At 30.9% G+C, this 26763-nt stretch overlaps 3 protein-coding genes across 3 annotated transcripts; all 3 read right to left on the bottom strand.

Moving 5' to 3' along the window:
• Nucleotides 1-436: 436 nt before the first annotated feature.
• On the bottom strand, nt 437-785 carry LOC115887346. Its single transcript, XM_030906764.1, has one exon. It carries the CDS (start codon nt 763-765, stop codon nt 499-501), a length of 267 nt encoding a protein of 88 aa, XP_030762624.1. The 5' UTR covers nt 766-785; the 3' UTR covers nt 437-498.
• A 4314-nt stretch (nt 786-5099) lies between these two features.
• Nucleotides 5100-7224, bottom strand: LOC115887347 (transcription factor Maf-like). The gene is made up of 3 exons (XM_030906765.1): nt 6969-7224; nt 6843-6904; nt 5100-5325 (listed from the first exon to the last, which is right to left on the bottom strand). The coding sequence occupies exons 1-3, from the start codon at nt 6984-6986 to the stop codon at nt 5175-5177; spliced, it is 231 nt and encodes a 76-aa protein (XP_030762625.1). The 5' UTR covers nt 6987-7224; the 3' UTR covers nt 5100-5174.
• Nucleotides 7225-9426: 2202 nt separating this feature from the next.
• LOC115887348 lies at nt 9427-25518 on the bottom strand. The gene is made up of 3 exons (XM_030906766.1): nt 25399-25518; nt 12346-12422; nt 9427-9794 (listed from the first exon to the last, which is right to left on the bottom strand). The coding sequence occupies exons 1-3, from the start codon at nt 25417-25419 to the stop codon at nt 9548-9550; spliced, it is 345 nt and encodes a 114-aa protein (XP_030762626.1). The 5' UTR covers nt 25420-25518; the 3' UTR covers nt 9427-9547.
• Nucleotides 25519-26763: the final 1245 nt, after the last annotated feature.

Here is a 26763-nt window from a genome sequence, read left to right on the forward strand (position 1 = left end):
GTAATTGACAGCGATCATACGGTATAAGTAATCAGGAAATCCAATAATATACCCCCAATGGGTAATATAAGAAAATTTATATTAAAATTAAAAAATATAGATACTTAAATTGAATTTTGGCTGTCTTGACGGTAATTATGTTGATTTAAGTCATTTTGCCGTCTTAACTCGCAGATCATATAATGATTTAAATAAAGAATATAGACGTAAGTCATAAAAACGACTTAAATTGCATATTGATTTAAGTTTTTACTAAAATGATTTGACTATATAATCATTTTCGTAAAGACTTAAATCATCAATTCATTGAAGATAGCCTTGTTTATATAATCAAGGAAGATAGATTCAATGAAGTCAAATAATTAAGATTTAAGTTTTTTTGAAAATGATTTTTCGCAACTTTGTTCTCGAGGTGGGTATAAATAACTTAGATGTATTAATGTTGCAAAACATACTATATTACATAATTGATGTAGTTAAAGTCAAATCAATATTAATCTATTCGTAGTTAAATCTGCGGCCACCATCGAAGCGGAATCCGTAAGCGGCAGCATTCTTTGAGTCGACCAGGGCCGGATTGCGATGTTTGTAGAAACTGCCGTGAGAATGTGCTGCTCTAGAAGAACCTCCTTCTTCGCCTCTGGGATAAAATGCTTCGAAGGTACCCTTCGGTGATATCACTGTCTTAATTTCGGGATCGGTAGGATCGTAACAGCCGGCCAGGAACAAACAGGCCAGCCATACCAGCATAGAGAAAACGTACATTATGGTGTAGCGCAGAAGACTTTTAGAACGTAAAGGAAAATTATATCCTAATAACTTTCGTTTTTTATCGTTCGTACTCTCTCTTTTGTCTTGCGTAACGGTGCACCGAGGCGAAAGTGTTTTACCAATTCGCGTTTTACGTTTTAATTTTGTGTGATCAGTTTTAATTTAATCGACAATGAAGACAGATTTCGCGTTCTGTAAGATTCAGCTACGTCGGATTTAAAAAAAATATACCGAAACAAGAATAGACCACTAAAATAAAACGGTTAATTTTCAGAATAACTACAAATATAAAAATATGTTTTTTTTATAAAAATTCATCCATTTTGTAGTATCACGTATTTGTAGTGTGTCGGGCAGCTGTAGCTCTTAGAATAAACAACCTGGAAATCTACATACATATATAAAATGCTAATGTTTATCTGTGTCGTCTCTACTGAAGTAACGACTTGCTCTAGAAAGTTGCCTTTTTTACTAAAAGATAGCTAATTGGCTCTTCTAAAAACTGTCATCGCCGGATTTTTTGTTTTTCATTTAATTAAAAAATAAGAATAAAAAGTATTTCTTTCCTGATGTCGTGGCAGATGCGCCAGGCTTCAACTAGTTTTGTATAAGTGCAAACCTAAAATATGTACTAGGATGTATATCAGGAAAATATTTTAACTTCTATTTCTTCGGTAGTCAACTTCGTCTAAAGGCGCATTCTCGCGACTCGTCTACACTTGGCAAGTATTTTTTTATTGGCATATAGGGTCTGGTGGGAATGCGGCGTAGTTCCTATAATAAATAACTTGGAAATTTTGTATAGATGCCCGACGCACCATGTAGACCCTGTATACCAATTACAAATGTTTGTCAAGTACACGAGTCGTGAGAATGCGCCATAACTTCTATTTCTTCGGTTCTCTTCTATAGGGTAGCTCAAAAAAAAATGTGAGTGGATTGGGATGATTTTTTTAATGGAACACCCTGTATATTATTGCTTATTGCATTTTTGACTTCCTTTCAGATCATTTTATGTGATCCTAAGATATGTGTAAATATATTCAATAGTTTCAGAGATATCAATAAATAAATAAAAAATATATATTTTTCAGTCTTTCTTAAAGATATTATTAAAAATACAAGAACTGTCCTGAAATCAAAAATATATTAGTTATTTACTTTAGATGGTCTGTACTTACTTTGCCATAAATATGGTAATGGTAAATCATACAAGATGTTCAATATTCTACGCCAAACTCTCCAAAATATAAAATAATTTTTCTTGTTTTTTTAAATGGAACATTCTGTACATTATTTTTTCAGTGTATGATATGATTACAATATTTATAGCAAAGAAAGTACAGACCATCAAAAGTAAATACTTAATATAGTTTTGATTTCAGGACAGTTCTTGTATTTTTAATAATTTTTTGAAGGAAGGCTGAAAAATGTATATTTTTGTTTATTTACTAATATCTCTGAAACTATCGAAATATATTCACTCATATGTCAGGATCATGTAGAGTGTGAAAGGAAGCCAAAAATGCAATAATATACAGAGTGTCCCATTCAAAAAAAATCATCCCGATCCACTCACATTTTTTTGAGCCACCCTATAGAAGTTAAAATATTTTTCTGAAATACATCCTCGTACATGCTTTAGGTTTGTACTTTTTTTTCTTTGCACTTTTTCGTCTTTCGGGCTACATAACGTCGGAGAGTCACCTGATTCGCTTGAAAGACAAACAGACTCACTATGCACACGTAACACGACAAATAAATAATCAACAACGTTTTAAAAAGAAATGCTGCTATTAAAAATGTATCATAAAAATATATAAAAATCTGATTTAGATCTTTTTAACGACTTAAGTCTTTTTCTAAAAAACCTTTTAAAATATTATTCGAAATAAACATTTAAATCAAAAAATTACTTAAATTTTAAGTTTTAAGTCAGCTTTCGAAAAATGACTTAAAATCAAATGACTGAAGTCATATTAAAATGATTTAAATAAAAAATGACTTAAGTTTTTTGTGAGCTTGCAGTTCTGGAGGAAGGACACTTTCTGACATTTTCTGAAGAAAAAAGTGCGGATTATCCATAAATACCGCTAGAATCTTACGGGTTCGGAGAGCGAAACGGGGTGCTGGCTGGTATATTAATAATTCATACATAAATATATCAAATTTTTGCAAATTTCTGAGTAGAAATATGAAAATAGATATTTAAATATTAAGGTTTGCAAAAAAACGAATTACCTATAATTTACATTGACCTACCAGCTATTTTTATTAAGAGAAAATCGGCATAACTTTAAAAGCACATACCATTCTACTCGAGTGCTCAGAAATATTGTTGTTATTACTGGGTTCCGTATGGATAATTTAAAGTCTTATTTAGTTAACAGAGTTTATTTACACTAAAGAATACAACAATAAACTATGTAAAAAACTAAATATTAAATGAGATAATACCGTATGATCGAAAAAAACGGCGTGCAAAATGGCTGAGAAATCACGATCAATGACATTTCCCATATAAATTTACATACAAAATGATCTTCATTTCATAGCCATCGCTGACGCCGTTTTTATTTCGATCATACGGAAGAATGATTTTTAAATTTTCCTTGCTATGTTAACGTATTCCACAGGGCGTTTCAAACTTTCACCAAAATATCAACATTTTGTTTTCCCTCGTATAATTGACAGATGGGAACTTTCATTGTTAATTTAGAAATAGATACTAGAAAGTCAAATAATTTAGTTACAAATTGCTTAAAAAATCATCAAAATCGGCCAACTAGAACAAAATTTAATAAACTTTAGTGCACATCAAAATTTCCAGGTGTTATTTATTATAGAATTATTTCTATTCACCATTATGTCAAGAAATAATATAGTAAAGATTGTTTGGCCCAAGTTTTACTTAAATATTCTGTAAAATTTGGTTTGTTTAGAAAATGGAGATATTCGATAGTCTGTAATGTAATTCAAAATTCCATTTTAAGCTTTTTTTCTATCGAATAAAGTAAAAAAAAATATCAAGGATACTGTTAAATAATCAAAAGTTGTAGTTATTTCAGGTGAAACAAAAAGTGATAGAAAATAATTGAATACGTCAATTTGACGTCAATTAATTCTGATTTATGTCATTTGTATGGTTATTTGTTCAACATTTTGGATAATCTTCTCATGATTTTACCTGACCCTTGCATGTATATGTTACGCTCAATAGTCGAATTCGGGCAATGCCCGAAAAAAATACGCAAATCTAGTTTTAAGCAAGGAATATTTCCCAAACCCGAAAAACCAACTAACCAATAAATTAACACCCTCCAAATAACCACGGTAACCCAATCGCCAAATAACTAAACCAATCCAACCAAAAAGATTGAAATCAATGCAATCAAATCACACTATAAGCAAAAAAAAAAAATTTTTGGTTTGGGAAATATTCTTTGCTCAAAACTAGATTTGCTTATTTTTCTCGGGCATTGCCCGAATTCGACTATTAAGCGTAATATATGTATATACCCATTTAATTGCATTATCCAAATTTCTTTATACTTGTGGTTTGAGTTTAGACATTATTGTGTATTGGTTCATCTGCTTAATAGTCTATATTTTAAATTTTAGATTTCTTATTGTTATTAATTACAGTCAAAGCCCTGGGACTGGATGATGAGTTATAACTCAAGAAAGGGGGATACAATAAATCTATAAGGTTGCGGTGGTTAACTTCCGCCTTCCATAGATTTACATCTACATCTAGTCTGTTGATATATACAGTTTTAGATCATCTGCATATAATAATTATTTTGTATTGAAATCAATGTCATTATAAAGTTTACATGAATTAAGTTTATTAATGAAATAAATAAAACTTCTAGAAAATTAACAGAAATATATTTTATTGGGTATAATTTGCTATCAGGTAAATAAGTTAAAATATTTTGAAAGCACATACTTTATTTATTTAGCCAAATTAACCCAAAATATTAGCAATTGATACAACATGTTTGAAAAAAAAACGGCGTCAGCGATGGCTATTAAATGAAGACCGTTGTTATTTTATATGGGGAATGACATTGATGTTCATTTCCAAGCCAACTGCCTGCCGTTTTTTTTTTCGTTCATACGGCATCTAGTGCAGCCTGAAATTTAAAGTTTATTTTATAGGAAAAAAACCAGTTTCTAGAATATAGTAAAAATTGTTTAAATTTTCTTTATTTTTAACTTTTTTATATATTTATATCCTTTGTTAGAGGTAAGAAAATTTAAATTTATGTGAAGTTAATAAAAATAGTGTATAATATGTATAATACTTTTTGTACTGGTTTTATTGTAAAAATATCACAAAAAAAGAAATTTTGGAAACATGAAATCAATAATTATAAATAAAATTAGGACCTAATAATCTACCAATTGTTTCCATCCCATTTAAAAGGTTTTCCTCCATGACTATGCCCACCACCTCCACCGCCTCCATGATGGATAGTTTTGTACACTTTTTCGTAATGGTGGTGAGTATGATGATATTCAGGTACAATGATCTTCACATGCTCATGACTAAAAATTTAATGTTTTTCAGCTCTATTTGTAGTAAATATGGTACAGGATGGTCCGAATTGTATTCGGGAAACTCTGGCAGCATATTCTGCAGATAAAAATAATTAAAAAGTTCCTATAAATTTATGTCCTATAATGCTTCGTTTCGGACTTACAGGGTGTAGAAGTTTCATTCTTATTTCGATTTCTTCCAAATAATTTCTGTACTAACAGCGATATTTGGATGAAATTTGGTGCCTAGGTATTTTTTGACATAATGCCGGGTCCAGACCAAGCGGGTTACGACAAAATTGCGACAAATCCAATACATTTCTGCGACATTTTTGTCGCCTTGGTCTGGACCCGGCAAAATAAATTCTATTTCGTTATCAATATGACTCCTACTTGTAGGGGGCGCCACCTACATGTTTTTGAAGAGTAATAACTTTACCGTCCTTACCTGTATTAACATACTGAGTGAAAAAATATACATTTCTGACAGGTTTTACGTAAAAAAGGTCTCTTTGAAAAATGCTCTACGAGTAATGGTTGAAATAATAAATCTGGATTTTTTTGTGTCAAATTTCAACAGAAACAGGACTTTCAGATGGAGCGGAGCGTCCGCGCGGACCGTCCGCGAGTTCCATGAGTTTAAATGAACAATTTTACATGGGTCGCGTATGCTCCGTCCGGATGATTTCGTCTGACGGCTATCTTGAAAAAACAAGTAGCACAAAAACAGCGCGTACGCTCCGCTCCATCTGAAAGCGCTGTAGCTGTTATCATAATTATTTCTAGAAAAATTTATCATTATTTTAAAAACAATAAAAAGTCACCCAGTATGAAAAATCTAGTCAACAAGAACGGTCGCTCGTAGCTATTTTTATCAACAAACCTTTGTTGCGTATAAAACTGCGAAAATGTAGATTTTTTCACTCAGTAGCTTAATACAGGTTACGACAAGTTATTACTCTTCAAAAAACAGTTAAGAAATATGTAGTTGGCGCCTCCTACAAGTATGAGTCATATTGACATCGAAATAAATTGTATCATGTCAAGAAACACCAATTTTGATCCAAATATCATTCACAGTCATTAATTCAGAAATTATTTTGAAAAAATCTAAATAAAAATAAAACTTCTACACCCTGTATTTTTTAGGACATACATTTATACGAACTTTTTTAATCTTTTATTTTTATCTGCAGAATATACTACTGAAGTTTCCCGGATACAATTCGGACGACCGAAAAGCAAAAAGCACACCCTAAACACTATCATTAAAAATAATTTTTGAAAAACATTTTAGGAAAAAAATGTATATTTTTATTATTCATAACTAAAAATGAAATAGTAAAATTTAAAATGAACAATCTGCTTCATTTTCGTGGGTTTTTAACTTAGTTCTTAACGTATAATACACAAGTTTTCTTTCGGGAAGAGAAAAAAACCCTAGTTTAAGGGTAAAAAACCTAATAGTAATTCGAATGTCTGTAGATATTAATCGCAAAAAAATAAAAATATGAAATGAAACTTACCCTCCACCACCTCCTGCTTTAACAAACATTGCACATATTAAGGAAGTCACGTAAAATAACAACTAAAATAATAAAAAAAATTACAAAAAAACGTTCATTAATGGAGTTATTAAAATGCTGTCTTACCAAAGAGAACCAATTCATTTTCAATCAAAATCAAATCAGATACTACAACATATTCGTAACTTTAGTTGTGTTTTATATAACGAGGAAATGTTCGTTGTCAAATCTAGGTGGAGGGTGTTACATGAACAACCCAAATATACATCGGGCATGTTCATATAACACATCGATTCCAATTCTGATTTAAAATGACCAGTCGAAGAAACTATGTTATTATTTCCGCCATGTGATAACCGATGCGAAAGAGAATAGTAAAATGCGTTCTAAATTGAGTTTAATAGACCACTTTCATTCGGCAGCATATATGTATACGGTGGCTTATTAGTGCGAGGAAGTCCAATATCGTAGATTGGTGCGTTCTACGCTGGTGCTGCCACCATCGGAGAATACTGTAAATAGCAAACATAAGCAAATTCCGGGTGCGTCTCAAAAGTTGCTCACTTGCACACAAATTTTTATTTTGCACACAATTTTTATTTTTATTACACCCTCGGTATTTTTTTGCTTTATTCAATAGAAAATGACATTCTGACTAGAATGACATATCATATGTCAACTTTTGATATTTGCGGATATGGTTTATTTGAAATTGTAACATATGGTTTATAACGACAATTTGACTCGAAATACCAAGTGTGTAGTACCAAATTATTCGTAAAAATATTTTTTTTTTCAAATATGCTAACGAGCCACCCTCGTTTCATTTGAAAAAATTGAGATATGATTAAAAATATGTTTTGAGCATTTTCTAACTGGGCAGGACAAGACATTAAAAACATTAGACGATCAAATCTATTTTTCATAGGCTCCTTGATTAAAAATTAGTGTTTATAACACAGCCATGGCACTCTAGATTGAAATTTAAAATGCGATTTTTTGTAAGAGAAAATGTCAAAAGTTGACATATGATATGATGTATGATATGATGTCATTCTATGCAGAGTGCCATTTTCTATCGAATGAAGTAAAAATATACATAGGGTACCATTTAAAAATCAAAAGTTATAGTCATTTCCGGCGAAACAGGAAGTGATCAAGAACAATTGAATATGTCAGTCAATCCTAATTTATGTCATACCAAATTTCTTTTTTTTTATCTGAAAAAATAAAAAAGTTATAGGGGTAATCCACTTTTGAGATGCACCCGGTATACGGGTTTAAATAGAGAGTACACGAAAAATTTGTAATACAATTATTTTTAAAGTGTTGAGAAGTATAATTTGTAAAAATTTTATTAAAAATAAAAAGATAAATATTTTGATGAAGGTCTAACTTGTATTAAAATTTATTATTCCAGCAAATAAAACTTTTTAGATGAGTTTAGTTGGGATATAACTGGGGCTTTTAGGCTATACAATTTTTTTATGTGTTTAAATTATAATTTTAGAAGATGTTCATAATAACATTAAGCACTAGTTGATTTAAAAAAAGTGCCTATACTATTAATATTCGATGTTGAGATTGACCTACATGTTGATTGGTAGCATAAAAATAAACAAATATAAAACCACATGGTATACCAACAGTCTTTATTTGAAATAAATAATATACCTATAATAAAAATTGTACATTCTTTTGCTTAAGGATATAGAACAAGAACTGCAACTAAATTATTATTTGGATATTTAGAACCTACTTAAATTTTAACTACACATAATTTTAAAAGTTTGAAATTATAATTATTAATATCATATAACGTAGGTATTAATTATAAAATATTTTGTAAATTTTATTTCAGTATTTTTTAATTTTTTTTAATGCCAGAAATAATCATTTGATTTCTATTTTTTATATTATTTTAACAAATTATTTGTAAAATACAATCTTACTTATAATCTATAATTTTACAAAAATAAATATAGATATTCTAAAAAACTACTTTAACGCATATTTCAGGCTGACCGACAACTTAACATTTCTGAGTTAATCATGATAATTTTCGGTGTGCTAAATTTAATAGTTAGTTTAGTGCAAAAACAATATTTATTTTCTTTGATAAAACTATACAGGGTGGTTTGAATTATTGTATTTTGGAGCATATTCTGCAGATAAAAATACGTCAAAAGTTCGTATACATATATTTATGTCCTAAAATTTTTCGTTTCGGAAATACAGGTTGTAGAATTTGATTTGTACTGCGGCTTTACAAATAATTGTAACACCAAACCAAACCAACTCTTCATTCACCGTGTATAGTTTTAGTCAGCGTATGTATGTGGCACCCCCAACAATTAAGAGTCATACTGACATCGAAATGGAATTTCTTATGTCAAAGAAAAACAGGCACCAATTTTTATTGAAATATTGGCGTTAGCTCAGAAATTATTGGGAAAAAATGGAAATATAGAACAATTGAAAATGAAAAACAAACTTCTACACCCTGTATCTCCGGAGCATTTTAGGACATACGTTTATACGATATTTTTACTTATTTTTATCTGCACAATATACTGCTGCAGTTTCCGGAATACAATTCGGACAACACTGTGTACTTAGTACTAACTAAATTAAAAATGTAGTAATTAATTTTTGTTAATTGCTAGTAAACTGACTGAAATAAAACGAAAACTGTTATTTCCTCTTTATCTTCTGCGTTTTTGCTGTGGAATAGGGGATGGCTGTTGCACGAACTGAGCTTTTCTACTGATCAAATCACTGTCATATGAATATTCCTGACTCACTGGACACAAACAGGGCACTAATTGAACGTTCTGAACTGTAGCTGGTGCTAAGTGCGCAGGAAGTGGTACTTGCAAAGGTACATATGGTAGTGGTGGAGGAACATACTGTCTATAATAATCTGGGGCTTGATATAGTACCCTTGGTTTGCTGAAAATAAAACAAACATATTTTTAATTCAACTAAAACGATTGTTCAATACTAAATTATAACTAGATTATTTCAAAAAAAGTCTTTCGATACTTTCCAGCGGTCGAAATCAAACACATCGAAATAAGTAGTGATGGTACCTATTTCTTACTGTTCTCACTTCTATTCTCTTTTGAAGTTGCTATAAAGTTTATTAGCAATTATTGAAACTCAAAACATAATAATTTTTATTTAGTATAATGTTGTGCAATGCATTAGTTATACCAAACTATTGAAAAAAAAAAATCGGTGTCAAAGACGGCTGGGGTATGACAATCGATGATAACTGTACTCTTCTATATTATTTAATAGCGCTTACTGCCAGTTGAACTTAAGGATATTGTAATGAGTGTAAATTATTCTTATATTGAGTAAAAACGATTTTAAGTGGCGTTGTTCAAAATTCGACAAAAAATTATTTTCTTGAACTAGATTTGTGTGTCTGGAAACGTTCTATCCTTTTCTAATCGTTCTCTAGTTAGTGTTAATTTTGACAAGTTTCATGTCCATCGTAAATGGCGCCTAGAGATCGACCGTGTCAAAATTTTATTGATTGTCATTCCCCACCCGTCTTCGACGCCGGTTTTTTGATGTTATGTTTTTATAGGCATTAACATTTTTGTACATAATTAAAAAATGTAAGGCATTGTTACAAATTTAGTTAAGTTCGTTTATGCTGTTTGATGTGAACTTTAAGTTACCTATGTGTATTCTTCGCTTATGTTTGTGTTTGTGTTCATGTTAATTTGCTCATGACTGAATACTTAATAAAATTTGATGTTATTTTCATTAAAAAACTCAGTTTTTTATCGAATTTACTTTTGAAAACCATGCCTTGCTTGCTGATTGACGACTGCACCCCCATCGTGGAATAAAAATTAACAAGTACCGAAAGTACCGAGAACACCGGGAAAATCCGAGACAAAATAATTACTTGAGCCCTACAAATGTAATTTTTGGTAAAAAAAACTGATACTGTTTAAAAGATGGTTAAACTTAGTACAGAACATCACACACAGAACACTTAAAACTTAAAGAACACTTAAAACACCAAAAAGCATAAAATACATACAATACGTGGTCTATCAGAATAAGCGTATTTGTAGCCACTTTTGGTTAAACCAAAATGCTAGGACACTTAAAAAAACTAATATAGGACATAGTTACGTGGATTATACTTACACTTCGAAAAGGTAAAAAAAAATAACGTTGGATCAAATGCACATAAGAAATAAGTAAACAAAAAGGAAATTTTTGTTTGTCTACGACATCAGTTTGATTATTAATGTCAATCTTATTTTAAATTGAGTCAACTACAATCAATCAACGTATTTTTGGTTATTTAATCAACAGCATGACTGTTGAAATTGTCGAACTGGTAGCCGAAGGTTTTTTCTGCTCCAAAGAGCGGCATGACAGGGCACAACCTGTCTATTCATATAATTAATTTTTTAAAATATTTGACCACATACGTAGAATAAAGATTTAAATAAGAAAAATTCGTCTCTAGGACTTGTTGACAAGTCTTTTGTAACATTGTCTTTTATAAAATTCAGTTTTTTTTGCAATACATGTCGTATTTTAAGGTAAATTAAATATAGGTGTCACATTTTTATTGCTTTCTAGCCCTTGATAGTTTGTCACCCAGAGTAAGGGGACTTTATTTTCTTTACCTACTTTGTTCAAGTTCTGTAGGCATTCTTTGACCAACTTCGAATTGATGGGTACTGAGTTGATCGCATTTAATGCTGCTTGACTATCGAATAAGATGGTAATTTCTTGTTTCCAATATAGTTCCTATCTAAGATAAGTTGTATACGCATTTTTCGATATCGATAGGGTAGATTTCTGCCTGAAGGATATTACATGAGGTAGGTGCCTATTGGTTCGGAGTATTTAGTTTTCGACCCAAATACTCCTATCCCTGCTCCTGCTTTGGTTTTGTGTGGAAGCATCAGTGTACCACGTTATGGTATGGTTCTGCTGAGCAAATTTTTCCTTCTTCCAATTCTTTTTATTGCTCAATACGTATTACAATACAAGTTGTACATTCATGATATGTTATCTACTGGGTGTTGAAGAAGTGCAATTTATATTTTCTACTTTTATCCAAAACAGCATAATAACTTAAACAGTTTCCTAATATATATTATTGTGCACTTTACGAATTTAATAACAAACCATTTCTTAACATTAATAAAATTTACTCCCATGCAAGACCTTAATATTTACATTTACTAATGTCAATTATAAAACAAAAAATATAATCTCCGAAAATAGTAACTTAAATACAAAACATATTTTTATTTCTTCAAAGGAACCGCTTCTAAGGTACTTCACCTTTTTATAACACTATCAAAATGCCTCGAATTTCTTCGTAAAAATAAATTTATTATAAAACACTCTTAAGTGCATTCTGTAAATTTCAGGAAAACGGTGCCGCTACCTTCATTAACGATAATTTTATTAAATTCTTAAGTTAGGTAATTTATGTAAATAAAAAAATACTTACGAAGTTTGTGGTTCTTCGGCATTAAACCAGAAGGCAGATGCTTTTGTTGATAGGGCACAAACAACAGCTAGAATAATCTGAAATAATTAATGCATATAGTTATTTCTTCTACAAAGCTCTTTTAAGGAAATTATGTTAAGTAATTCTGTTCGGTAAGAACTATGGAATTAATGTTTGATATTTACATTTAATTTTAATTAACTCATTATATTTATTTGTTACTACATTAATGTTAGCTTATGTCGTCTTGGTTACGCATCTATTACTAACCATAAATAGAATCATAACTCCCTTTGGACATTATTAACGGGAATTAAGATGCCATAATTCCCTCTACCATTTATAGGTAATAACCATGAAATACCATAGAGATTGGGAGTAATAATATAAAATGAAAATGGACACTCGTCTAACTACCCTAATAAAATATTTACATCATTAATGCCACATATGTATAATAAATTTACAAGAGAACAGTTTCATCGACATCCCATGATAGAATATTTTTCTGTCCTGACTACTGAAGGTATTTTTTTATTCCTTTTGGTAAATGGATTCACTTAAGGTGGAAGTAACGCTTGTCGTGTTCTTCAGCTTTTTTTAATATTTCCTCCATTTTAATGGAAACGAAACGAATTCGTGCGAAAAGCGTTTCTTGACATAAAACTGAACTTAGGTACCAACAGCGTTAATACAAATTTACCGGAAGATTAATTTCATTTTATAATAATTTATTAAATAATAAAATTGTGCATTTGACATACAGTGTCACAGATAAAGTCTGCATCATATTTTTTTTTATTTATTGATTGAGAAATTTGACTTTGACGATAGTTTCTGCTTTGATTTAGATGAAAAATGACATAAAAATTTACTCTGTTGCCTTAGAGTATCTGTCAAATTTGACACTTAAAGTAATAAATGGCTAAAACATGAGATTCCTCGCCAAATTTCGAGAAACTTTAATTTTGCATACCTAAACGTAGATACCAATTTTCAGCTATCTAGACGAAACATATTTTTCGTCGTTTTTAACCAATAGCAGCCGGTTCTCGTGATAGAAGCAACGATAATTGACAGGAGCCCGTTTATCATTCAAATATTTATCTAGTACCGTAAAATGGGGTGAATAGAAACATAGTGGTGAATAGAAACAAAATTTCTGAAAAAAATCAAATCACGATTAAAAATATTCAAAGTAAAGAGAGTCGACATATCTAATTTTTCTATCATTGGTAATACACAATAAAATGTAAAAACTATATTTTTATCTGTGGCAGCACTGTTTCTGTCAATCAACTGATCAATAAATGTGAGATCGATTTATCACCTATTTTGTATGGCGCGAAAACTTTATAAATAAAATATTTATTTTTAAAGTAATACATAAGCTGGTACATGTAAGTTGTCATATTATATGTATTGTTAATTATTATTAAACCTACTTAAATATGTAATAATTTACTGTTTCTAATCACCTTGTTGGAAATAGAATAGAAAAAAACATTAACATCAATGTGTGTTTCTATTCTCCCGAATAGCAGATGAATAGAAACACAAATGTTATTTTTATTTAATATTTATATGCATATTTTTCAAAAATCAAATTATATGTATACGCAAAGAACAAACAAAGACCCATGTTTTAAAATATTCGGGAAAATAATACCACATTTTTTTCAACCGGTATATCGCTAATAGCCTACGAAACTGTTTCTATTCACCCCATTTTACGGTACTCATATAGTTAGTTCATTGTTTTGAATAAATTAATAGTTTTCAAGAAGACGAAACAATGAAGTCATAAAAAATGTCTATACCTCTCTGTGGCGGATTCATCTATTAATTAATTTATTCATGAATAAAGTCATGTATTGCGGTGGTCAAAACAGCACAATATATAGTGGTTGGAAGCTCGTGTTGTACACGAGGAATCTTATTGGGAAAAGCGTAGATCAAAAAAAAACTTTTTTTTATAGCAAACAATAATAACATCTTTAGCAACCTGCAACCTGGACTTATTCACAGGTGAATGCCTGGCTGTAGTATAAAAGCTCAGTAGTTTTTTATGAATTAGATTAGTTTATATCTGATCAAAACGTTGTGTAAGTCAAAATAAATAAAGATAATGGAATATACGAATTTCTTTTGGTTTCAGTACTGAGTACTGAATCATTGTCTACCACCATTCAAAGAAGCTCAGTGTCGTATCACAATTTCAAATTTAGGGAATAAAGAAAAAAAAAACAAATAAGTGCAAGTAGTATAGTTGAACCCCAGGAACACGCCTATAAGGTTTTTTTCGCGAAAAAGAAATTTTGAAAATTTCTTAGGATTTTTTTTAGTTTTTAGTTAAAAACATAATTTGTTGATAATATGGCAACATAGGTATTAGATTAAATTTACAAGAAAGAAAATGCAGAAAAGATCCAGTGGTTCTCAAAATTTTAGAAAAAAATCATTTTTTTGGGAATTTTCAAAGTAAAATAACTCCGTTATTTTGGACTTATTTGAAAAACGATAAAGAGAAAATATGTTTCTTTTATCGAGATCTACCACCCCTTAAAATACTTGCACTTATTTCTGGGACACCCTGTATATTTGTGTAATGATTTTTTTTCTCACAGTACACGGTACCTACAGTGATATCGGTAAAATCTCAAATTATAGTACTATATAGATTCTATTATATTTTTTTGTAAATGACCCTAACCAAATAAATTGATGGTTTTATTAAAAAAAAATGATCCATGGTCATGTCAAGTAAATTATACGTATTTACGCGGCTATATCAATAATATAAACGACTGTAGAATAATGGTAGCGGAGATTAACGCTAAGTATATCTTTGAGTATCATCTGTCAATGATGCCTGGTACCACATGGGGTCTGGCGGACCAAGCACAATACACCGATTTAAAATGTTAGAAAGAGATACAATGCAGTAACTGGCAGGTAATTAGTAATTTGAAGGCACTATTACTTTTCAAAGGTTCTATGATATCTCTTAGCTGGCTGTGTGATTTATGTATGTTTTTGATAATATATAATCAACATTAAACGAGATATGATAAGTATGAAAGTTTATCCAAGTATGTCAATATGCATTTTAATATATCGTGTGGTGTATCTGAACACGTGACATAAGAAATCCCATGTAAATTTTCAAAAGGTCAAATATCTCCCCAGATGAGTTTATGCAAAAGTTGTACCTATTAGACTTATTTGAACAGAGGTTGTACTGGAAGTTGTACTTTCGCCTAGAATTTTGTTTTATTCGGAATCGGCATTTAAATGTTATTTGTAAAAATCTACCATAATTAGTAAAATATATAATACGGCCCAGAGATAGCTACAATTAAAATACCAGCAAAAATATGAATTTGTCGATGTCATATTTTGTTTACAAGAATTTGTGTGGTTTGGAAAGGCTGGTTATTTTTTTTTTAATTTGGAATGATCACCACAAGATAATTAGTTGCGTTGAAAATAGTATTCGCGGTGTATGATTTGTTTGTAATTCATTACTTAGTCATTCTCGTGGCCTCGCTCATACCAGATACATCAACGATAATTCAAGAAATAATCGAAATATTTGTACTGTACGTCTGCTGGATCTGTGTCTATGAAAGGAATGCGGACAAAAAACATTTAAATAAACAGCAATATATTTTATACGTCGACTTGACGAGTACGTCACCGCAAATCGCTCCGCCCACTCATTTTATTGGCTACTTGCAAATTTGCCGAATTTTTATTGATGGGACGCGTCGTTTAATTTTTTACGAAAAACATCGAGAGAATATCGTTACCCCTTTCACGGATACCCCGTAGCTACAGAACGGACAGACGTACTGTAACTCAAGAAACTTTATTAAACAACTATAGAATGTAGAATGTTTAGGAGGGGGATTAATCACCGCTGCCTTAGAGTGCGTTTATGTTTGAGCGGCGATAAACGATAAGAGCAGCGATAGTAGCGAAGCAAAGAATATTATTATATTAATTTATACGTAGGTGTTTATATTGGAGCAACGCGTCGAGACACGCTTGGCAGTTGAGCAACGATATGAGCAGCGCTAATTTACTGCTTTTATCGTTTATCGCAGCTCCAACATAAACGTACCCTTATCGTTGCTCAACTGCCAACCGTGTCTCGATGCGTTGCTCCAATATAAACACCTACGTATAAATTAATATAATAATATTCTTTGCTGCGCTACTATCGCTGCTCTTATCGTTTATCGCCGCTCCAACATAAATGCATCCTTACAGATCTATTGTGTGTTCCCATTTCTTGAGTTATAACGAGTTATAACCAGGGGTGGATGGGGAAGTGGAAACCGGCCCGGGAATAACAGGCAACCGGCCCAAATCCACAAAAACAAAATGACCATAACGAAGAAACATATTTTATTTATTAATATACAGGGTGTCCCAGAAATAAGTGCAAGTATTTTAAATGGTAGTATATTTTGGCTTCAGAAACACGCCTATCATTTTTTTTTGCAAAAATTTGGAATTTTTTGAAGAAATTTTTTGATTTTTTTTAGTTTTAAGTTAAGAAAACATAATTTCTTGATAATCTCTCAACATAGGTAGTAGATTAAATTTACATGAAAGAAAATACAGAAAAGATCCAGTGGTTCTCGAAATTTAAGCAAAAAAGCATTTTTTGTTTAAATTTTCAAAGTAAAATAACTCGGTTATTTTGGACTTACTTGAAAAACGGTAAAGAGAAAAAATGTTTCTTTTCACCAAATCTGTCCCTCTTAAAATACTTGCACTTATTTCTGGGACACCCTGGGTAAGGTCAAATCACCCCAAGTAAGGGTGATTTTCGCTCGGGCGAAAAAATCTCTTTTGCCTCCAATTTTTTAAAAATATTGAAATTGTCTTGATCAAAATTTTTATAAAGATCAATATCGGATCGGACATCTGAATTTTTACTATATAGCTAAGTTTCACAGGGTTCTACTGTTTTATTTCCATTATCGATAACGGTAATTTGATCTTGAATATATGCTACGATTTTCAATCACAGTTTTGAGAAACTTTAAGACTTCCTGATTCATTCAGTTCAGCTGGCCCAATCCTCTGTGAAATACATTATTTTAACTTTTCAGGTATATACTTTCTTACAGATTGTAGAAAGAAATTCTCTCTTTTCTGGTACAGCAGTAGCCTCGTCATGTATACGGGTTTTAATTTTGGTATAATTCTCATTGGCGTAACTTTTCCTAGATTCTACATTTGATATTTTGTATAATAATGCCATGACTCAAACGAAAAAAAAACTTGGCAATACCTAAGCAGTGGATATAAATGTGTTTTAATAAAAGAATAGTGGTAAAACTATACAGAATGAGTCTTAAATAAGTGCAAATATTTTCAGGGGTGGTTCGACCCCAAGAACATGTCTATGAATTTTTTTTTTGTAAAAAAAGATGTTGAAAATCGTGTTTTTTCTTATAAATTTTCCTGTATATTTTAGAAAATTTTTTAGAACTTCCTGTTCACCGCAAATTCTCCCACGGTATAGTTTCTTAATCTTTGATATTACGGCACAAAAAGAGATGCAAATACAGAAATATTTAGGTGGTAAATTTTTTTTAAAATAAATCAGTTTTTTGTTTAAAAATTCAAACTTTAATAACTCGGTTATTTTGGACTTTTTGAAACACGGTAAAGAGAATATATTATGTTTCTTTTATTCATATCTACCAGCCCTGAAAATATTTGCACAAAGCAGCACAAATAAGGTGCACTTATAGACTCACCTTGTATAATAAAACATTTCAAATGGAACAACAAACAGATGTTTATTAAAATTATAAGTGTCTCAGAGGAAGATATCTAACAATAGTTATTTCACAAATTGGTGTTTATGTTTAAAAGCAACTAACGATTATATTGATGCAAATTGATTAGTTAGTTAGGCAGTCACTAAGAATCTTACGTAACTTTAGTTAGAAGATTAACCATTTAATTTTTGCTAAATCAATCTTTTTTGAGCTCTGATCGGGATCGGGACCGGCCCACCGGCCTATTTTCCCATCGGCCCACCGGCCCCTCTCTCCACCGGCCCACCGGGAATTTTTCCGTTTTCCCATATGGCCCATCCACCCCTGGTTATAACTGATCACACAGTCTCGGGTCTTTGACAAACGCCAGTATCTGAGGCTCCATGGAGGCCAGCTCTCCATCTCCGGCATCAGCCGTACAAAAGCTTATGGTATGAACGGTTGTCGTCTTGGCGCACTCGGTGATGAGGTGTTTTGGCGTTTTTCCACTTTCTCCACAGAATCTGCATTCGCTGTTGTTTCAATCTACTGAGTTGTTCGTTGAAGATTCAGTGTCCTGTTAGCAACCCCGTGACAATTCGAAGTTTGTTCTTACTCGAAGATTTTTCGTACTAAACAACTATACCACAAACTAATATAGATTTAGGTTAGTCTGTGACTATACTAAATAAAAAATGTTCAAATAATCCCCTATTCACAGCCAACGAAAGATCAGACACCTGGCAGACCAATTAATGATGTGATATAGTCCAACTACGTTTTCTTTTGAAAGCATTTTGTAAATATTCTATAATTAAAAGGGAATGTGCAGGACCATTGGATCCATTGGAAAAAAATATAAAGGGGATCTCAAGAATGTGGAAGACTCAATCCGTAACCTGGAATAAGAATCCTACAACGGAAGGGTGTAAGACAATCGAAGAAATTTCTCAGAACTTACGAGACTAAAAAACGAGAAAAATTAAAGATTTGTGCTTTGATTTAAATAAGAGCAATCTTCGGATCGTCACGGTTTTTTTTAACAGGACACGGTCTCCTCAATGAACACCTCAGTAGATTGAAGCTAAGCAACAACGGCAAATGCAGATTCTGCGAGAAAAATGGGGAAACACCAGAACACCTCATCACTGAGTGCGCTGAGACGACAACCTTTCGTGCAATAAACTTTGATACGACTGATATCATCAGAGATGGAGAACTAACCTCTGTCAAACCGTCTCAGATACTAGCTTTTGTCAAAGCCCTGAGACTGTATCATGAGTTCTATCTATATCTACATCTACATATTACAATATGCATAAAATTTCAAAATATAGTATGTAGCTTAATCGACATCTTTCTCGCCCTATATAAGGATGTCGATAATACTGACCGACTCCACATGGGGCCGTATCTTCGAATCGGGCGCAACTCAATCATTTTAAAAAGTTAAAAGCATAGATAATGCCGCAACTGGCAGGTAATTACTAATCGAGAACAACCCCATATTGGGTTTAAAAGGTTTCGTGACACGCGTTAGATTGTTACGTGATTTAATTTCTAATTTTACTTCAAATTACACTTGGTTCATATTCATATAAATTTGAGCAGCTATTAGACTATTGAATATTGTATAATAATAATAATAATAAATTCTATATTGGAAAGTTAAGTACCAAAACTGAATTTAAGCGACTTAGAGGGAGTAGTCGGATATTTCATGACTGGTGTCGATTTAGACATTCGCTAACACGGTAGGCATTGTATGGCTGATAACAGCATTTCAGAATCTGCATAAACTACATAACTAGGAGCCATCCAAATTCCAAACTACCCTATAGGTTTGGTGCATTCTCCACCGGTGCTGTCATCTTTGGAGAATACTGTAAATAGCCGACTTAAACAAATTTACGGATTTAAATAGCGTAATAACACCAAAAATTTGTTATACAGGGTAAGTTTTAAATAAGTGCATATATTTTCAGGACTGGTAGATCTCGATAAAAGAAACATATTTTTTACCGTTTTTCAAATAAGTCCAAAATAACCGTTATTTTACTTTGAAAATTTCATAAAAAAATTGTTTAAATTTTGAGAACCACTTGATCTTTTCTGGATTTTCTATCTTGTAAGTTTGACTTACTACCTATATCGCCATATTATATCGAAATTATTGTTTTTAACTAAAAACTAAAAAAAATCCCAAAACATTTTTCAAAAAATTCCAAATTTCCAATTTTTTTTCCCGAAAAAAACCTCATAATCGTGTTTCTGGGATCAAAATAGTACCCCTAAAAATTAAGGTAGAAGTTTGTTCCTCTTATTTCAGTGTAAGCATTCAGAACGTCAAAATTAGTGGTAGTCATTTTCAATTAAAAAATAGAAAAAGTTAACAAACTTTTGACTTTTCCACTAACTATACTTCAAAACTTGCGAAGAATGTGATTTTGGCCTTTGATTATCATCCGTCAAGAGAAATTGTGGATAGAAATTAAAAGTTGATTGTTTTATAAGCTAAATATTAGGCTGTCTCTATCAGAGGCGGCTCGTCAGGGTAGGTCATTTTGGCAGAATTTAAGCGGTTTTATTACATTACATTATTTACTATTAACACAGCTATTAATGTTGCCAATACATAAAAATACTGTAATACACGGAAGTGTGTTTTAATAATCAATACTATTTTAATATGTGTGGTCTTGTATATTAACATATTCACTACTGCTGGCGTACGCTGACGCTGACTGTGCCGCTGCGTTAGAAAACAAAATAATTTTGACCGTAGGAGTGCCTTTGTTCGGCGATTTCTACATCGCCTACTATCAGAGTCGATGCACGACGTACGGCAGTCTTCTATCTCTGTCTAACTCATCGTGCGGTAGCGACGCGACGTAAGTCGGAGTTGTATCGTATTAAGGCGGGGCTTAGGCGAAATCTCCGGTCGCCTTCGCATAAAGTCGTGGAGGCTCGGGAGGCTTAGAAGTTAAGGGGATATTACCGATATTTCATAAGATTCATTTGTTAAGGGGATATTTCATATGATTCATTATACGTAGCATTTAAAACTTTTATATGAAAATTCAAAAAATGTTTAAAGCAAATTGGAAACATTTTTCGGACTTGTCCGAGATTATTAAAAATTATATAACCGGTTGTATTTCAGAACACGCCACAGAAATAAAATAATCTAAAAAAAAGCGCGTTATTTTATTCGATGCCAGAAGACGATACAACAGATATTACAGAAAAGTCTCTCTGCTATTTCAATTCGATATGTTAGTAAAAGCGGCTAAGTCAAATATCTTTTGCGAATTTTATTTTATGAAATATTAGATAACATTGTTATACATTTAGAAATAAGGTTTGCAGATAGGTACTCGTATGTCTCAATTATTTTTATTTATCTCTTGCGGATCCGAAATTTAAAGAATTCTATAAAAAATTTCCAATGCATTTAACATCTGATTTAACAAACTTGTTATATTGATACATTTCCAACGCATTTAATAGTAATTTAACAAACAAAAAATGTTATTGACCAACAATTAATGAATAAATTGCAGGTGTTAATAATAGATATGATAATTATTTCGATTATAAAATAATTTAAGGAGAATAATCCTGGAAATATATTTCCAGAGGCTTTCAAATTGTTTGTTTTGTTTGTTACTACACCTTTTAGAAGTACTTGGGTTGAGAGACATTTTTCATGTTTGAAATGCATTAAAATTTATAGTAGAGATTCCATGAAAAATAAACGTTTATCGCCACTTGCCTTACTTTCAATCTAAAAAGATCTTTTCACAGCTCTTCACCAATCTGATGATTTTACTGATACAATAATAAATAACTTTTCTTTATTAAGAGACCGACTCATCAATTTAATATATAAAACATAATTATTCTTTCTCTCAATACTACCAATTTTTAAGTTTGCGTAAATAAATAAAAATAAAATAAAATTCTATGATGTACTCCATAGTGACTCCAATAGATAAAAAAATAATAGATAAAATAGATTAATAAAAACTATACTTGTACATTATGTCAATCATTATGTCATTACGTTGAATGCTGTTGATTTTTGCTTTAGTTTTCTCCTAAATGATCGTAAACTAAAAAGTATAGAGTGTAATTGAAACCACTAATTGCGAGATTCAGAATGAAGCTTAAGTCTTACTACCTGAAACAGTGATACATCATACAAACTTCGTACCTGAGAAATTTATAGTTTCAATAACTGCACTAGTAAAAAGAAACTTATTTCAATATTATGACAGACGATTTCAATCGGTATTATTTCAATGTGATCAGTATAAATGGTAACCGGGACGGCGCGGCGTTAGTTCCGGATAGTTCTGATTTCTGCCGTACCGAGCGCTGCTATCGGAATTTTAAATAATCTGTTGAAATACACCAAGCCTATAGCAGCAGAAAGAGCTTAAAATATTTCACTTATTTCAAACTTAGATTCTTTTTATATAAAACAGGTGCTGATTTTCTTTTGGTTTTCAGATATGAACATTGGCGTAATTACAGGGGAGCCCGGGGGTGACGGGCCCCCCCCCCCAGGTACTGCTGGGCAACCCTCAGAGAAATCCTGAATTATGACTCTTGGCTGCGTATTAATTTTTATATATAAATATATATATATATATATATATATATATATATATATATATATATATATATATATATATATATATATATATATATATATATATATATATATATATATATATATATATATATATATATATATATATATATATATAGTAAAAATGACGTTTTCTAGTTTTGTTTAGTTAATTTTATTTTGTTGTGTTCAAAAAATGAGTTAATTTTTATTTTTTTAGAAAATTTGTAGGTATTTAAGTAATCTACTATCTTTGTAGGTATTTAAGTACCACTGCGGAATACGGTTTGATAACCAATAAGTCTATGAAATTTATTGATAGATAAATTCATGTAAACGTTTCATTCAAAAAATGTGTTTTTTAAAATTATTTTTCATTTTTAAAAAAACAAAAGCCCTAGGCCCCCCCTGGGCTCAACCCCCCCCCCCCAACCCCCAAGCCCACCCCAGGATAAATTGCTAGTTACGCTAATGGATATGAAATGTCTATGATATAATTTATATTGTTTATACTTTGTAATTTCTCATACTAACGTTATATAATTAACGTTTTAATAACGTATGTATGTTAATATTAAAATATTACTTATTTTCGTTAGCACACTAAATGCAAATAAAGTAGTAAGATTAGTCTTCTGATAGGAAATTAATATTAAATTAAAATATATGTTTCATTTCCAAAAATTTTTCTCAAGCGTATTCTATTTCCCTCTAATTTATATAACTCTTCGAGCGTTAACTTGTTGCATTCTTTGACATTGCCGAAGCCGATACAGGTGTTAGTCCAGCATTGAATATATTTTATCGTCCTTCTTGTACATGTTAATCAGACCAGCCTGTCGGCTTAGAATGAAATCGACATTTTAAATTTAAATTTCTATCTAGCGAAGAAAGAAACAGAAAGATTTTCAGATCTCTGCTTCAGTATTAGAATATTTAAAAATAAAAAAAAATTGAATTATCTTTTTCTAAAAGTCTAAAGTAAATATTAAGCATAACATTGATCATTTAATACGATAAAATTAATTATTTGTTACTAGCCAGCCTAGAGTTTAATAATTTTGTACATTCTTATTTATAATTGTATTTCCTTCCTTCAGTAACTTATTTTTATTTTGTATTTAATTAGTGTTATTCTCTTTGTTATATCTTTGTTTTTTTTTCAATACTATAATTTTAAATATTTTACTGTATTACAAAAATTTTTACATATGTATATGTTAAATAAAGGGATGACATTTTCATATCCGTAATTATTTCCCTTTTTGTCCTTTTGTTATTTCTGTATATTTTTATATACAGAGTGTTTAAAAAAAGAAGCTCCATCTCTCGTGGGGAAATTCTTAATCTAAGGGGAAATTCCTCGCGTAAAAATAAGATATATTTTTCATATCAACATAGATCTGATTCTGCTTTATTTCGTAGCTACAGAGTGTTAAAATCTTAGTATTTTTTCGATTTATTATAATTTTCTTCCAAGTACCTTTAGCGATTCGAATGAACTTTTGAGGGTACAAGCTACTATAAATGCGACATATTTTAATACTAAAAAAGTGTCGACATGTTCACCAGGGACGTGTATATCGGTTATCACTGGAATGTTTTATGTTTTATTCTAAAAAAAGCATGTACGCCATTGACTTTTTCTCTTGTGGTGTATATCCTTTAATGCGGATTAAAAGTTGTCTCTTGATCTTTTGTCGATTTCAGCCTCCTTGATGAGATAAACGCAATTTTACTAATTTGCCTTGATTCAAGTCTAATAGCAACCACAAATTAAATTATTACTTAGCATGGGTATGGAAATGCATAGTTTTAAAGTTAGAGGATGTTAAAATTTGGTCTTTTGTGATTATATTAAATACCGTTACATTTTTATTTGAATTTGCGGTAAGTTGGACTAATAGTAATAATATTTAATAATAAATTAGATAAAATAAATAATTTTTTAATTTAATTTTTATTTTAATTATATTAATTTTTTGATTAATAAAATTGCGTTTTTTATTATATTATAATAATTATATAAAATTTTAAAAATCGAGGAGATCGGAATCGACAAAATATCTGGTGCTAAAAAAACTTGCATTAAACGGCCTACACAATTTTGCTATCAAAAGAAAAAAAGTCAGTAGCGCACATGTTTTTTTTTTCAAAAATATTCCAGTAATAACCCATATACAATATACACGTCCCTGATGAATCTGTGGATATTTCTTACCATTAAAATATGTATTATCTCAAAATTTCATTGGAATTACTAAAAAGCGCCTAAATTAAAAAGTTAAAAAGCACTTAAAAAATTATAATAAATCGAAGAAAAATTTTACCCCCTGTAGCTATGAAACGAAGGAGAATCGACGTATATTGATATAAAAAATTAATGTTATTTTTACAAAAAGTACGAGATATTTTTGCTTGCTGCTTTTTGACACACCCTGTATAATTCTTAGATCCAATAAAAAAATAAATAGTCAAACAGTTAAATGAATTACACGCAATTTAAAACAAAAAACATATCTTTGCTCTCAATATCTAATTAGTCCCTTACTATCATTAAGGTTTAATAAAAAAATAGATGTTAGAGAAACAGGAGACCCCAGGAAATTATATATCCAATTAAAAGTTACTTACAATCAGATGATTGGCTGTCATGATGTTGAGAGAAAAACAATCACGGAAGCAGAGAACGATTGAGCGCTCTATAAACGACGTAGAGCGTGGTGTAAGTGCAACACCTGCAACACTATCGGAGATAACTCTAGGAATGTGACCGGATGGCGCCGAAAGATGATTATATAAGCTCACATGGCCCGCAACCCTTCCACGTTGCCGGCCCTTGATCACTTTAGTCTTCGGTTGACCGCTAATCAAAAATATAACGGCTCAAATCACAAGCCGTAAAACGTTAGGCAACGATTTTTCATTATGATTTTATATTAAGTTGAAAATCTAAATTCCTTAAAAAACATTTTAACAAATACAATTTTTTTCCTGTAAAAAATGCCAAGTCTCGCAACCCAATTCTTCCATTACAAAAAAATGTAAGATCTCATGTAAAACCAATTCAGTTTATTTTCTTTAGTTTCTATTATGGAGTGTAGAGGTAAAGAGAAATATCTTCGTGCATTAAAATTGGTCATAAAAAAGGGAAGACTTAAGATGGCGCTGCTGTAGCAAAAACCTAAAATTTAAAATATGCGCCAAAATTTTTAGAACAGGAAATGATTCAAAAGAGATACATATTTGATGTGAAGGTGCGGGTTTCAAAAAAATACAAATTTTATTTCCATGTCACATGAAATAAATTATCGATTTTTATTCAGCAGCAATAGACTGAGCTTCTAATATATAAAAAATAAATGTTTTATATTCTAAAAAATAAAAACAAAGCTTTTTGGGGTAATGTTTGGTTATGTTACTTTTATTTTCTTATCTTTGGTTACTTTCCATTTTTGAGATTTATGCGTCATTAGTGCCACTGTGATTATTTGGTGACCTCTTGTTCTTCCCAATTTTGTGACCACTTTTCTAAATAAAGTCCCATAAGAGATATTTCTCCTCATCTCTACACTCCATAGTTTGTGTTGGAGCACCTATTCAATAATTTTGTTATAAACTGATAGTATCAATATTAGACTTCTTTATTTCTGTAATAATTATAATGACCTGGCAATTGCACGGTACCATAATAATTAGAAAAGAATAATCTACCATTTCGATAACTAAGTAAATCTAAACAATGCACTTAAGAATAAAGTTTTTTAACCAGTAGAATATCATATCGTGCAATCGCCAAGTCATTATAATTATGGCAGAAATAAAGATGTCTAATATGGATATTATCAGTTTATAATAAAATTGACATGAGATCTCACAACTTTTCCTAGTGGAAGAATTGCGTTACGAGACTTTTTATTCTATGTTTACATCTCTCAAAATAATATTAAAGAACTTTGACTAGCAATAAAATTCATAAACTTTAAATTATTGTTGTTG

This window comes from Sitophilus oryzae, unplaced genomic scaffold (genome assembly GCF_002938485.1).
Source record: "Sitophilus oryzae breed Bouriz unplaced genomic scaffold, Soryzae_2.0 scaffold_562_pilon_pilon, whole genome shotgun sequence".
Taxonomy (NCBI): Eukaryota; Metazoa; Arthropoda; class Insecta; order Coleoptera; family Curculionidae; genus Sitophilus; species Sitophilus oryzae.